Source organism: Pseudophryne corroboree, chromosome 2, assembly GCF_028390025.1.
Source record: "Pseudophryne corroboree isolate aPseCor3 chromosome 2, aPseCor3.hap2, whole genome shotgun sequence".
Classification (NCBI taxonomy): Eukaryota; Metazoa; Chordata; class Amphibia; order Anura; family Myobatrachidae; genus Pseudophryne; species Pseudophryne corroboree.
The window spans coordinates 859,863,645-859,878,806 of NC_086445.1; the positions used below are offsets into that span (position 1 = coordinate 859,863,645).

The 15,162-nt window shown below is 47.3% G+C and overlaps 1 protein-coding gene across 1 annotated transcript in view; it reads right to left on the reverse strand.

The window, feature by feature from the left end:
- PIGL (phosphatidylinositol glycan anchor biosynthesis class L) overlaps positions 1 to 15,162 on the reverse strand; it is a 401,477-nt gene that overhangs the window by 374,831 nt on the left and 11,484 nt on the right. Inside the window, exon 2 of the mRNA XM_063955844.1 lies at positions 14,566 to 14,665. Within this exon, the coding sequence (XP_063811914.1) occupies positions 14,566 to 14,665 (100 nt within the window). The remainder of the gene's footprint in view (positions 1 to 14,565; positions 14,666 to 15,162) is intronic.

The window sequence follows — 15,162 nt, forward strand, 5'->3', positions numbered from 1 at the left end:
CGTCGATGCGAGATTGGCCTGCATGCATGCTCAATCTAGCACATCGCTCATTTCACCCGCTGGGTGAAATGAGCAGCCCGTCCGTCCCTCCCCCTCGCTCAGCACACATCGCGCTGTGTTGAGCGGGGGGATAGATGTGTGCTGAGCAGTCTGTGTTAAGATCGCTCCAGTCAGTACTGGCCTATAGATCGCTCAGCACACATCTCTCCCGTCAGTACTGGCCTATAGATCGCTCAGCACACATCTCTCCCATCAGTACTGGCCTATAGATCGCTCAGCACTCATCTCTCCCGTCAGTAGTGGCCTATAGATCGCTCAGCACACATCTCTCCCGTCAGTAGTGGCCTATAGATCGCTCAGCACACATCTCTCCCGTCAGTAGTGGCCTATAGATCGCTCAGCACACATCTCTCCCGTCAGTACTGGTCTATAGATCGCTCAGCACACATCTCTCCCGTCAGTACTGGCCTATAGATCGCTCAGCACACATCTCTCCTGTCAGTAGTGGCCTATAGATCGCTCAGCACACATCTCTCCCGTCAGTACTGGCCTATAGATCGCTCAGCACACATCTCTCCCGTCAGTACTGGTCTATAGATCGCTCAGCACACATCTCTCCCGTCAGTACTGGCCTATAGATCGCTCAGCACACATCTCTCCCGTCAGTACTGGCCTATAGATCGCTCAGCAAACATCTCTCCCGTCAGTAGTGGCCTATAGATCGCTCAGCACACATCTCTCCCGTCAGTACTGGCCTATAGATCGCTCAGCACACATCTCTCCCGTCAGTACTGGCCTATAGATCGCTCAGCACACATCTCTCCCGTCAGTACTGGCCTACAGATCGCTCAGCACACATCTCTCCCGTCAGTACTGGTCTATAGATCGCTCAGCACACATCTCTCCCGTCAGTACTGGCCTATAGATCGCTCAGCACACATCTCTCCCGTCAGTACTGGCCTATAGATCGCTCAGCACACATCTCTCCCGTCAGTACTGGCCTATAGATCGCTCAGCACACCTCTCTCCCGTCAGTACTGGCCTATAGATCGCTCAGCACACATCTCTCCCGTCAGTACTGGCCTGTAGATCGCTCAGCACACATCTCTCCCGTCAGTAGTGGCCTATAGATCGCTCAGCACACATCTCTCCCGTCAGTACTGGCCTATAGATCGCTCAGCACACATCTCTCCCGTCAGTACTGGCCTATAGATCGCTCAGCACACATCTCTCCCGTCAGTACTGGCCTATAGATCGCTCAGCAAACATCTCTCCCGTCAGTAGTGGCCTATAGATCGCTCAGCACACATCTCTCCCGTCAGTACTGGCCTATAGATCGCTCAGCACACATCTCTCCCGTCAGTACTGGCCTATAGATCGCTCAGCACACATCTCTCCCGTCAGTACTGGCCTACAGATCGCTCAGCACACATCTCTCCCGTCAGTACTGGTCTATAGATCGCTCAGCACACATCTCTCCCGTCAGTACTGGCCTATAGATCGCTCAGCACACATCTCTCCCGTCAGTACTGGCCTATAGATCGCTCAGCACACATCTCTCCCGTCAGTACTGGCCTATAGATCGCTCAGCACACATCTCTCCCGTCAGTACTGGCCTATAGATCGCTCAGCACACCTCTCTCCCGTCAGTACTGGCCTATAGATCGCTCAGCACACATCTCTCCCGTCAGTACTGGCCTGTAGATCGCTCAGCACACATCTCTCCCGTCAGTAGTGGCCTATAGATCGCTCAGCACACATCTCTCCCGTCAGTACTGGCCTATAGATCGCTCAGCACACATCTCTCCCGTCAGTACTGGCCTATAGATCGCTCAGCACACATCTCTCCCGTCAGTACTGGCCTATAGATCGCTCAGCAAACATCTCTCCCGTCAGTAGTGGCCTATAGATCGCTCAGCACACATCTCTCCCGTCAGTACTGGCCTATAGATCGCTCAGCACACATCTCTCCCGTCAGTACTGGCCTATAGATCGCTCAGCACACATCTCTCCCGTCAGTACTGGCCTACAGATCGCTCAGCACACATCTCTCCCGTCAGTACTGGTCTATAGATCGCTCAGCACACATCTCTCCCGTCAGTACTGGCCTATAGATCGCTCAGCACACATCTCTCCCGTCAGTACTGGCCTATAGATCGCTCAGCACACATCTCTCCCGTCAGTACTGGCCTATAGATCGCTCAGCACACATCTCTCCCGTCAGTACTGGCCTATAGATCGCTCAGCACACCTCTCTCCCGTCAGTACTGGCCTATAGATCGCTCAGCACACATCTCTCCCGTCAGTACTGGCCTGTAGATCGCTCAGCACACATCTCTCCCGTCAGTACTGGCCTATAGATCGCTCAGCACACATCTCTGGGAAAATAAAGAACGTGTGTACTGGCCTTTAAGCTGCAGTGATGTAGCAAAGAATTAGAAACTGAGGGGGTTTACTAAATGAGTAAAATCTAAATAATGATAACCCGTCTAAAGAGCTGCCCTACAGCCGGTGTTCTCAGCAATTATTAATGGACTGAGATAATTCTTTATAAAAAAAAAGAAAGCTATAAACAAAGCTTATCCATCCAAGAAGACCGTCTAAGGAATCCAAATAAATAACATTATGATATCTATAATATCAGGGTTTGTAATGCAAGGTCAGAAAACATTAATTATAAAACACCCATTATAGAATTTGACAATCTTATAGCTAAACAGTTTCCATTTAACAAAAAAAGTAGTTAACTTTTATTGGGTTTCAGTGCAATGAGCACACTTTCAAATCATATTTTTTTTATAGTTTTAAAAAAGAAAATAAAGAACACCATTATATGGTATAAGTGGTTGCTGGGTGCACAACGAGCATAATACGGGATGTCAATACCTGCAGATTGTAAGGTTGCTTGTTCTTGTCCCAAAGAAAATATCTCAACAGATAACAAGCTTGTAAGGAATAAGTTACCATACTGTCTGCCTGGTATTATCCAGCATTGTTTTATTACTGTTTCTTCACCATTGCAGAGTGCTAAGTAGTATGCTATTGCTATATAAATACATGCTAATAATGATATTTTGTAGCCAACATGCTTACATTGGAAACCACCTGTGTCTATTACAACACAATGGGGGTCATTCAGAGTTGTTCGCTTGTTGCCGATTTTCGCTATGCTGCGATTTGTTGCTAAATGCGCATGCGCTTAGTTATTTAACTAAAAACTTAGTAGCTTTGCTGTGGATCCTGCGGTGCTTTTCATTCGCACTGCTGATTGAATGATTGATAGGAAATGGGCATTTCTGGGTGGTAACTGAGCGTTTTGAGGGAGTGTGCTAAAAAACGCAGGCGTGTCAGGGAAAAACACGGGAGTGTCTGGAGAAACGGGGGAGTGGCTGGCCAAACGCAGGGCGTGTTTGTGATGTCAAACCAGGAACTAAACGGACTGAGCTGATCGCAATCTGTGAGTAGGTCTGGAGCTACTCAGAAACTGCAAAGAATTATTTAGTAGCAGTTCTGCTAATCTTTCGTTCGCTATTCTGCTATGCTAAGATGCACTCCCAGAGGGCGGCGGCCTAGCGTGTGCAATGCTGCTAAAAGCAGCTAGCGAGCGAGGGGGCGTGGCCTGGCTGCCTAATGGTGAGGTCCGTGCTATAATGAGCTCCTACTAAGGTGGCTCTTATCTCACCTCTCCGTGCACACTCACCCTTCCAACTCTCTCACCCACCCACCGGAGACCCTCCTGCCGACTTGCCTGCTGTCTGGGGGGCGGTGGGACCCGCTGGCGGCGGCCCGCGGACTACCTCTGTGGGTGAAGCTGCGGCCTCCAGTGACGGGCCGCTCCCGGAGGCGCTGCGTGGCCGGCGCGGAACTCCGGAGCTCGGCCGTTTCCAGCGGCGGCTGCAGGGATCGTCACCCGCCTTCAGCGCTCCCTGGTGCCCGGGGCTCCCCCCCCCCCCCCCCCTGCATACCTCCCTTCTGTCCCGATCCTGGACTCTCCGGTCGGCCGCGGCCTACACGCTCCCTGAAGCCGGGGACTGGATTTGTGGGCGCACCCGGGCCGGATTTCCGGAAGTGGCTGGGACGATCCACAGGGCCTCTGGCTATCTGCCTCCTCCAGCTGCCGCCTCCTGACCACCTCTGGGGCCCCCATAGGGCTGAATGTTGCAGGTACCTCTCCACATATTCTTCTGAGGCCACTGTATACTGCCCTGCATTAGTTTCAATCAGAGGCCACCTTTGATTTCTACTCACTAACTTTAGGTGGATTGAGGCTTTTGGTCCCCCTCCTTCTCACTCTGAGCTTCCCCCACTGCAACTACCCTGCAGCACTCAGGGACCTGTTATACCCCCCCGCAAGTACCCACTGGATGCTGCAATCAGAGCAATCTGGGGTATGACCAAGCTCGGGGATCTGCTGTATGGGATATCTCATTCTCTCTCCCCCACACCTCCTATTTGCTATCCAAGAAAGGTCTTCCGCTACCCGCGAGCTGTTACGCTCTCACCTGCTGAAAGTCCACGAACGGCCGCTACCCCCTGCTAGGGGGCACAACAGTTATATCTTTGTCTCTCCGCAGCGTACCCTGATATACTGCCCCTGCTTGGATTCTGCTGACCCATTTTTGATACACTGACCCCCCCAGTGGTCGCTGTTACCCACGGCTACGATATTGCCGCGCTTACCTATACAGTCTGGCCCTGGTGTTCCTCGCGGCTGCGATGGTCTCTGGATGAATAACACCCCATGGTCGGCCTGACCGCCTCATAACCCACCTGTGTCAATTCCCATTCTTCACCCCACCGTTCCTTCCTCCCCTCTTTATTGCAACATTACTGGACAAGATAGCTCTTCCCTCGGCTGGCATCCATTATGTCACAAAGGAACAAGAAAGCTCCCCAGGCCTCCGCAAACTTCTTCGGCAGCAAAGCTAAGGGTCCCCAGTCTATGGCGTCTTCCCCGGAGTCCCCTTCGTCGCCACACTCTTCAGAGTCGGGTATTGACCCCCAGATACAAGCAGTGATGTCTGGCCTCCTGGAGGGCGTGCAAAAAGCCTTTAAGCAGGAACTATCCAAAGCTGTCTTGGACTTCAAAACGGAGATTGCCTCGCTTGGAAATCGTACGGATGCCTTGGAAACAAAGACTGACGACTTATGTCGCTCGCAACACCGTCTAGACCACGAACTCTCAAGGCTCCATGCTGAGGTTAAGACCCTGAAGGAGCACCAAGAGAATCGATCCCGTCGCAATAACTTGCGCATACGTAATGTGGCGGAATCAGTCCAGAGCTCTACGTTGCCCTCCTTCCTGAAAGACTTCTTCCAGCATTTAGTCCCGGACTTATCTGATGAGGATTGCCTCTTTGATAGGGCACACAGGGCCCTGCGGGCCAAACCTTCAACATCACAACCCCCGCGGGACATTATAGCCCGTCTCCATTATTACCGCTCGAAGGAGAAAATAATTGCTTCAGTTCGGGATTCCTCTGATATAGCCTTCCGGGGCATGCAACTGCAGATTTATCAGGACTTGGCACCCTCGACCATCCAGAAACGGCGGGACCTCCAACCGATTACTAAGCTTCTACGCCAACACCAAATTCGATATCGCTGGGGATTCCCCTTTCAGTTGCAGTTTTCTTTTAATGGCATCAACTATACACTTAAGACCCTGGCACAAGGGCAGGAACTGCTTCGCAAGCTTGATCTCCTCCCAGAATCGTCGTCCTCTTCTCTCGACCCATCTGCCTCACCGAAATCACAACGACCCCGCCCGCCTCAGCCAGACTGGACGAGAGTATCTTGTCATAGAGGTGAAGATGATGCTCCCCCTTGATTGCCTACCCTCTTTTCTACTATTGGTTTCATTATGCTATTGTTCCAGTTTGCTGGAGGTTCCCCCTGGACTGGACTGACCATCCTTTGGTTTTTTTGGGGGGGTTTTTCTATACGTTGCTGGATGTTTTGCCCTTAATGTTCTATATCCAATGATATTAGTTGTTTGTTTTTTGTACTGGGGGCCCTCCACGGAGCGGGTTGACCAGGTCCCTGCTTCGTGGACCCCCCTAGTTTATCTCAGGCACTATATATGATGGTTCTTTAAATGTTTCGCCTGTTATGTCTGCTATTGTACATTTTGCTTTCAGGTTCATGTTCACAGGATAACCGGTTGTTGTGGTGGTTCGGTCCTCCGATGCCTACCTTACCATGTAGACCACATGTTGTTGCCATAATATTCTCCTTGATACCCTCCTTCCCTCTCCCTCCTTCCCGGTTCTTCCCTCTCCCTCCCCTCCCCTCCCTTCCTTCCTCTCCTGACACAGGTTTCATCTTCATATGTTATAGTTTTTGGCCTCGGCCATTCTGTTCTCGGTCAGGCCGCACCGCCTGATATGGTGGTTCGTGCCACTACCCCCATGCTCCCTGCTTTGATCGCTTTTTTGACTGTTTTTCTTTAGTTTGGCGGTCCTGTTACGGGCCCCACTGCTACAGGGTTATTGCCCGGATGGGCTTTTTCTCCTTTCCTCTTGTTCCCCTTTACTTTTCTTCTGTGGCCTTCTTTCCTCTCATTTCCCTTTTCTCCCCTTGTCCTTGTGGTGGGATCTGGGTACCCATTCTACTTGTTCTTATTCCTCTATGGGTTGTTGGATCCTGGGAAGTCTTTGTTTTAGTGCCCCCTTTTTTATGGCTCTCAATGAGATGTTGTTACTCAGGCCACTATGCCCCTAAAGATATTATCCGTTAATGTCAATGGCCTCAACTCCCCCAAAAAACGGACGGTGCTCCTGGGCGCCTGCAGACGTGAGAATGCTGATGTAGTTTTTCTTCAGGAGACTCACCTTGCGGGCTCCCATACGCAACTCCGCGGTAGGCAATTTACGCAGACTTTTTTTGCCTCGGCAGATTGTAAGAAACGTGGGGTTGTAATTTTAATCAATCGCCACGTTCCATTTATACACAGCAAAACTGTGGCGGATCCAAACGGTCGGTACTTGATGGTTATTGGCACCCTCTGTTCTGAAGTCTTGACACTTATTTCTGTATACGCTCCTAACCAGGATCAGCCTCAGTTTTTCCACTCTTTTTTCCGCCACAGTAGCAAGGTTGCACAGTGCCACATTGTGTTGGGTGGGGATTTTAACACCATTCTTGACCCCAGTTTAGATAGGACTGGTCCCCCCCTTGCCTCTAGAGCTTCACGCACGCTTGCAGCCTCCCTTAAGTTTCACGACCTGCGGGACTCGTGGCGTCTCTGCCACTCTGGAGCCAGAGACTATACCCACTATTCAGCCCCGCACCAACACTACACCCGGATTGATATGTTACATATTTCGTCATCCATTGCCTCTAGAATTACTGACGCAGGGATAACCCCTTTCACTTGGACTGACCACTCCGGTGTTTATGTTCTCCTGGATCTGTATCATTCCGCACACACTGTTCGCAAATGGCGATTCGATGAATCCCTGTTGCTTAACCCCTCAGTCTCCTCGGAAATACGAATGGCGATAGAACAATATTTCACTGAGAATACCACGCCTGATGTCTCTTCTGGTATAATTTGGGAGGCTCATAAGGCCACCTTGAGAGGTCTCCTAATAGCACGGACCTCCTCGCTGCGCAAGAAAGCGACGCAGGAGATACACTTGTTAGAACAGAGGTTCTCAAACTTGGTCCTCGGGGGCACACACAGTGCATGTTTTGCAGGTAACCCAGCAGGTGCACAGGTGTATTAATTACACACTGACACATTTTAAAAGGTCCACAGGTGGAGCTAATTATTTCACTTGCGATTCTGTGAGGAGACCTGCAAAACATGCACTGTGTGTGCCCCCGAGGACCGAGTTTGAGAACCTCTGTGTTAGAATCTCAAATAGCCACTTTAACCGCCCAACATAAACTAACTTCCTGTCCTACCTTACTTGCACAAATCACTAACCTACAAGGCCAACTGAACGCGCCCTTGTCCCGTCGTGCGGCTCTTATTCTGCGGAAATTAAATCAGAAATTCTACGACAAGGCGGACAAGTTAGATTCCCTGCTGGCGAATAAACTGCGACACAAACAGGCGACTGGCGCAATTGATAAATTGTATTCCCGAACTCTGGGTGGGCCTACTTACGATCCAAAACAAATGGTTGATGAGTTTAGAGATTACTATAGCTCTCTTTATAACTTGACGACCCCTACGCATTCCCCTTCCCTCGACCCGGAGAGTTTACATTCCTACCTGTCCTCAACCCCTCTGCCGGGCATATCCACGGCTCAAGTAGACACACTAAACCAAGGTATCTCAGTAGAGGAGAAGTTAACAGCTGTGAAATCCATGCGGTCCTCAGCCGCTCCTGGCCCTGACTTTGCTAAAATATTGTCCCCTCACCTTACCGCCCTCTTTAATCAGATATTGGGGGGCACATCCTTTGCCCCGGCGACTACTCAAGCTGATCTAGTCGTGATCCCTAAGCCTGACAGAGACCCCACTCAGTGCGGTAATTATAGGCCCATCTCATTGCTCAATGTCGATTTAAAAATTTATGCAAAAATCCTAGCTTTGAGATTGGCCCCCCTTCTCCCTGCACTGGTACATCCCGATCAGGTTGGATTTATTCCAGGCCGACAGGCCTCCGATAACACCAGAAGGGCCATTGATACTATCCATTCTATCCACCAACAAAAGTCCTCTTCCCTGTTGCTAGCCCTGGATGCGGAGAAGGCGTTTGATCGCATTTCGTGGCCCTTCGTCTTCTCTGGTCCTCCAACGCATGGGCTTTTCTGGTAAGTTTTATGATGGTGTCTCAGCACTGTATCGCAACTCCTCAGCACGGGTCTCTGTCAATGGGGTCACTTCTTCATGCTTTGAGATATCTTACGGTACCAGACAGGGATGCCCACTCTCGCCCTTGTCATGGAGCCTTTAGCGGCCAGAGTTCGTCTCAACCCGAACATTACAGGGATTCGAATTGGCCGCATGGAACACAAAATTGCACTTTATGCTGACGATGTACTGGTTTCTCTTTCAAATCCGACATTGTCACTCTCTCCTCTCCGAGATTGACCTCTATTCGCAATACTCGGGTTATAAGATTAATGCTACTAAAACAGAAGTTCTTGATTTTTACATTACCCCTGAGTCTAGGTCGCTACTTGAATCAACATTTCCATTCTCCTGGCATAACCGAAAACTCAAATATCTAGGTATTTATCTAACCCACAGACATCATCAACTCTTTCAAGCAAATTTCCCACGTCTTTTGGACCGAATTCGTTCTGACCTCCAAATTGGTCCTCCTATTTCATTTCATGGATTGGACGTGCCAGTTCTGTAAAGATGAACGTTCTTCCCAGACTCATTTATCTTTTTCAAACGCTCCCGATTTATATCCCCCCCTACGTTTTTAAATTCTTGCAGTATCAAACTTCTCGTTTTATTTGGGCCAACAAACATCCTAGAATTAGACTTTCGCTGCTAAAACGGCCTTCCTGGGGCGGAGGTTTGGGCATACCCAATTTCAAATACTATTACCACGCAGCCCAGATGGCATCCTGTGTTCAGTGGTGTGGCCCGGGGGCGGACAAGGTGTGGATAGCTATCGAGGCCGGTGAGCTGGGACTCTCCACGCTCTCTTCCCTCTTGTGGCTTCCGATAACCGCCCGCCCTCGTGCCACCTCATCTCACCCAGTGGTGGCCCGCTCTTTATACATTTGGGATTTTGTGGTGAGGAAACATCAATTGGCCCCTAACCCATCCCCCCTCATAACTCTGTTCCACAACACTGCCTTCCCTCCTGGAATGGTTAAATCTGCTTTCTCACTCTGGAAACAGGGAAACGTTGCCTTTCTTAACGACATTGCCTCTACTACACCCTTTCCTTCGTTTATCCAGATTCAGACACAATACTCTCTCCCTCATAGTGAATTTTTCCGCTACCTCCAACTTAGACACTTTCACTTCGGGGTTCATACCACTCTCTCTTCTAGGCCTCTCACCGCTCTTGAAAATATATGTTGGCGACGCTCTTCTACGAAAGGTCTTATATCAGATCTCTATACTTTGCTATTGCAGGGCTCTGCTACTCCTAGAGATCACAGAGAATTGGCCTGGTAGAGAGACTTGGGTGTCACTTTGGATGAGGAGGAATGGGGTGAAATTTGGAGTAATGCGTCCTCTAGCTCTATCTGTGTCAGGATAAAGGAAAATGTATATAAACTGGTATATCGTTGGTACTATGTACCTTCGCGATTGAAGGCGATGTTCCCTGATGTTACGGATGGCTGTTGGAGGGGCTGTGCTTCTAAGGGACATATATGCATATTTGGTGGATCTGCCCAAAACTAGTACCTTTATGGAAGGAAGTTGTCCGACTTCTTTCATCCCTATTCTCCACCCCAATCCCCCTGAACCCTAAATACTTTCCACTGCCTCTGGACCTTCCGACTTTGACTACACATCAGAACAAGTTATTACGTTATGTGGCTACTGCCACGACATGTCAAATAGCAAAGGCCTGGAGGTCGCCCTCCCCACCATCCCTACAATCCGTTGTCACTTACATTTGGTATGTTTATAAGATGGAATATATGACTAGTCTTATTAGACAATCTGCCAGGGCGTTCGATAAAATCTGGGCACCCTGGCTCACTTCTCAAAATGCCCCCTCCCCATTCAGTGACTGATTAAGCTACGCACCCTTATTTTTATGTTGGCTGCCCGGATCCCGACACTCGGACCTCCCCTCCTCTTCTTTCTACCTTCCCTTTTAACCACAATCTTATTTCTTCCTTTTCCTGTCTCTATTCTACCCGTTCTCTCACTCCCCTGGGCTGGTTGGCCACACCATGGACCTAGAGGACTTTTTCCTTTCTCGCACTATCTCTGTTGTCTCACTTTAAAAAAAACAAACGGATTTACTCACTTGATTATTGTTATTTCCTAGTTGTGTACAGCTTAGTACTAAAATGTCTGTCTATGCTTCTGAAACACACCGTTTATATGTATTACTGTGAATCGACCAATAAAATTCTTCTTCTAAAAAAAAAAAAAAAAGCAGCTAGCGAGCGAACAACGCGGAATGAGGGCCAGTAAGGGGACAGACTGCCTTCTTTATTACAGCAAGGAATATCGAGAAAGGGGGAAAATCATTTTATATGGGAATTTTGGCAACCTCTCTCTATGCCACTGGCTTTCTAAACTGTCCCCCATCCTCTACTGCTGCATTTTTATGTGAACAAAGCCAGCAAATGACCTTTAGAGACCATATAAATCCATCTAGACATGCAGGAAAATGAATTCCTAAAGCTGACGCAGTGAAATGGTAATTTGACCCCACAGTTGATTCATTGCAACCTCATCCCAGGCCCCTCCAGTATGGTCTCAACCCTGATCTCTCAGATCAATTAACTTTTGTTGTTTGGGACTTCACCCCCCACCCCCCCTCCCTCCCTTATGCAGAATGGAGGATGGGCTCTAGAGCTGCTGAAGGGGAATATCACCCTGTCTAACATCAGGTCAGCCAAGCTCATCTGTGTTTAATGTAATCAGTCACATGAATGGGCATTGCAGCTGAACATCACACCAAGAAGAGATCACATACTAATGTGCAACTCCTGCTTACTTTAACCTGTTTATGATACAGTAGCCATGATACCTACAATTTACAGATCAGACAAAGTGCAAACATTGCTTATTACAGTAGCACATATATTCTTGATATGAGAATAATGGCAGGGAAATACCCTTAATACCCTGAGACTCCCAACAAAACTTCAAACGAGCTCTCAAGACCCACTTCTTCACCAAACCCAGCCATCTCTCATCCCAAGCCCTCTGTGCCCACGCTCACTTTATACCCCCAGAGCCGGCCCTAACCAATATGATGCCCTAGGCAAGATTTTGACTTGTGCCCCCTAGCACCACCGCTGGTTCCGCCTCTGACCTTGCCCCTCTTTACCAGCACCATCACCACTCACCTATAGCAGTCCTTATTTTGGTGTTTATACAGTCTATATTTTAAATATGAACAGTTCGCACATTTGGCGCACAGCCCAAAAAGGGGTGTGTTTTTGCTGGCAAGGGGCATGGCCACACAATAGTACCCTCAATTCCAATTACGCCACACAGTACTGCAACTTTATTCACATTTGATCATGCGATAGTGTCCATAATTAATTTTACATCCCACAGTAGTATCACTTTACCTTATAAACATTACTCCTCACAGTAGAGGCCCTTATTCACATTACATCACACTGAATTGCTCCTTATTCACATTACAACACACCCTATTGCTCTTTATTCACATTAGACAACACAGTAGTGCCCTTTCTATATGCAACACCACATAGTGGAGCACCTTATACACAATTCCACACAGTAATGCCCCTTACACATGAGACACATTATTAATGTCCTTATAAACATAATGCGCCTATGACAACCTTTATTAATGCCCTTTTACACATAATGTCCCTTACACATATGCCGCACATTATTAATGCCCTTATACACATAATGACACACACAGTGCCCCCTACACATTTGCTGCACATTATTAGTGCCCCTATACACATAATGACACACATACAGTAGTACCCTGTTACACATGTGCCGCACATTATTAATGCCCTTATACACATAATGACACACATAGTGCCCCTTGCACATATGTTGCACATTATTAATGCATTTTTACATGACACACATAATGCTCCTTACACATATTCTGAACACTACTGCACACCAACCCACTCACATGCACACAGCACTCACACTTCCACTAACACTGTGACCTCTGCCTCTGCTTGGATACAGATGTGTCCTCATAAATCTTGCATCAATGCTAACGTCGGGCACCTTTTTTTATGAAAATGCATCTTATTTGCATTGCTATGTGGCTTCTGCTGATTAAAATGATATGCAGCATGCCTATATACTGTGTGAGACTGTGGCTGTATCTGCATATGACATGCTACACACAGAATATAGGCATGCCGCATATCATTTTAATCAGCAGAAGCTGCTAATGCCCCTAGGCATAGCAAATGCCCTAGGCAATTGCCTAGTTTGCCTATGCCTATGGCCGGCTCGGTATACCCCATCTGCGTCACCCGTGCACCCCCCCCCCCCCTTTAGAATGTAAGCTCTCACAAGCAGGGCTCTCTCATGTGCTTGATGCAACCATGTTCATATACCCTGTACTTGTCCTATATTGCATTGAAATGTAATTCACTATCTGCTTGTATTGCTTATTTGTTTATGCACTCTGTAATTGGGTACTGTGGATCCTATGTGGCACCAGTTAATACCAGAGCCAGATTTGCACACAATATATGAGCCAAAGGGTCTATGTGGGCGTTATACACAGGTGTAGCAATATATACTGCTGGAGATTTTGTGCGCTCTGATCAGAGAGGTGCAGAAAAGGTAGGCAGGGGAGGCACTGCCTCACCTGTCAGACTTTTTACTCCAGAGTTTGGACTATAAAAATTATTAGAATTATATAAAGAAGATATTTCTAATATATTATTTGTATTTGTCATATAGGCTAGTATGACAGGAAAGTCTCTACCTGACTTCATATATACATACACATGCCTTCTGCTTGATTTAATAATAAAGTTACAAAAAAGTAACAAACAGCAGCACTTGGGGACTTTAAGTATAGATTTGTTTAACACCAACGTTTTGGGACCCGCATGCCCCTTTGTCAAGGTGAAACCAGTAAGTTTATAGACTTACACCAATACATTGTAACTTAAAGTCCACTGTTATTTCACTTTATCCAATTATACCACAGTTAAATGACAGCGCTGACCCATTCAAACAGCTGCCGATACCTGGCATGTAAAGCCCCAGAGGGTGCATTTTTCTTTGCAGTCTCAGGGAATGCAAAGAAAACTCTGCCATAAAATGCACCCTCTGGGATTTAATGTGCGAGGAAACCAATTGATTCTAGCATGTTATGCAGAATCTATCGGAAGAATGAGGAATAACTGAATAGCTCCAGGTCTTAAACCCAGCATTTACACCACACCTAATCGGATATGTAATATAGATGGTGAAGTGGTTAGCATTATCGCCCCACAACATTGAGGTCATGGGTTAGATTTCTAGCAGAGTTTGTATATTCTACCTGTGCTTGTGTGGGTTTTCTCTGAGTACTCCACATTCCAAAAATATGCTGACAGGTTAATTGGCTCCTGACTAAAAATGAACCCTATTGTTTGCGTGCATGTACATATGTTTAGGGCAGACTAGATACACCAAGAAGTTCATATCTGCTGTGTGTTTGAGTCTTCAATTTAATTTTATTTGTACTTTTAATTTTGAATATGTTTCTGCGTTCAGTTGTATTAAACGTTGTAATTGCAACTTTCTCATACATTAATAACACCGTTCAGACACTATTCCATCTTATGTATATGACCCTTCAATAAAGAATTTTATTTTGTTCAAAGTGGGTAACGTGACTAATATGTAGTACTAACACTGCTGAGTTGCATCTCCTACTATGCATAACAGTTGCACAGAAATCTTATGGAATCTATGGATCATACTGCTGTTATATAAGTTACCTGTGGTCAATAATCGTAACATGGGTGGGAGGGACTCCTAAAACAGCACAGCTCTGTATCAACTCTCTCCTACGAATCTCCCCTTGATTGTAGTAATTTCCTAAGAATAATAAATATATTAACCCTGGTGTTTTAAATTTTGCTTATTTATTTCTCTCAAACATCTTTATTGTATTACTACAAGTTTCAGCTTAGATATGCAAATTATTTGTAATATTGATGACCATGCAATCATTTGTGACAAATTACAAAATTACAATACAAATGGATAGGTTTACTCACTAATTTAAATTGCATCAAACATTGGCCCTCATTCCGAGTTGATCGCACCAAGCAACTTTTTGCAGCTGGTGGGATCAACTAGTGTATTTTAGCATAGCAGGGCTGCGATCGATTGTGCAGCCATGCTACGCTAAAAAAAGATTCACTCAAAATAAGACTAGCCCTGCAGTTACTCACCCAGTGCGATGGATCCAGCGATGAAGGTCCCGGTCCTGACGTCAAACATCCGCCCTCCGTTCGCCTGGACACGCCTGCGTTTATCTTACCACTCCCAGAAAACGTCTGAAAACGGTGAGTATCCGCCCCGGAACGCCT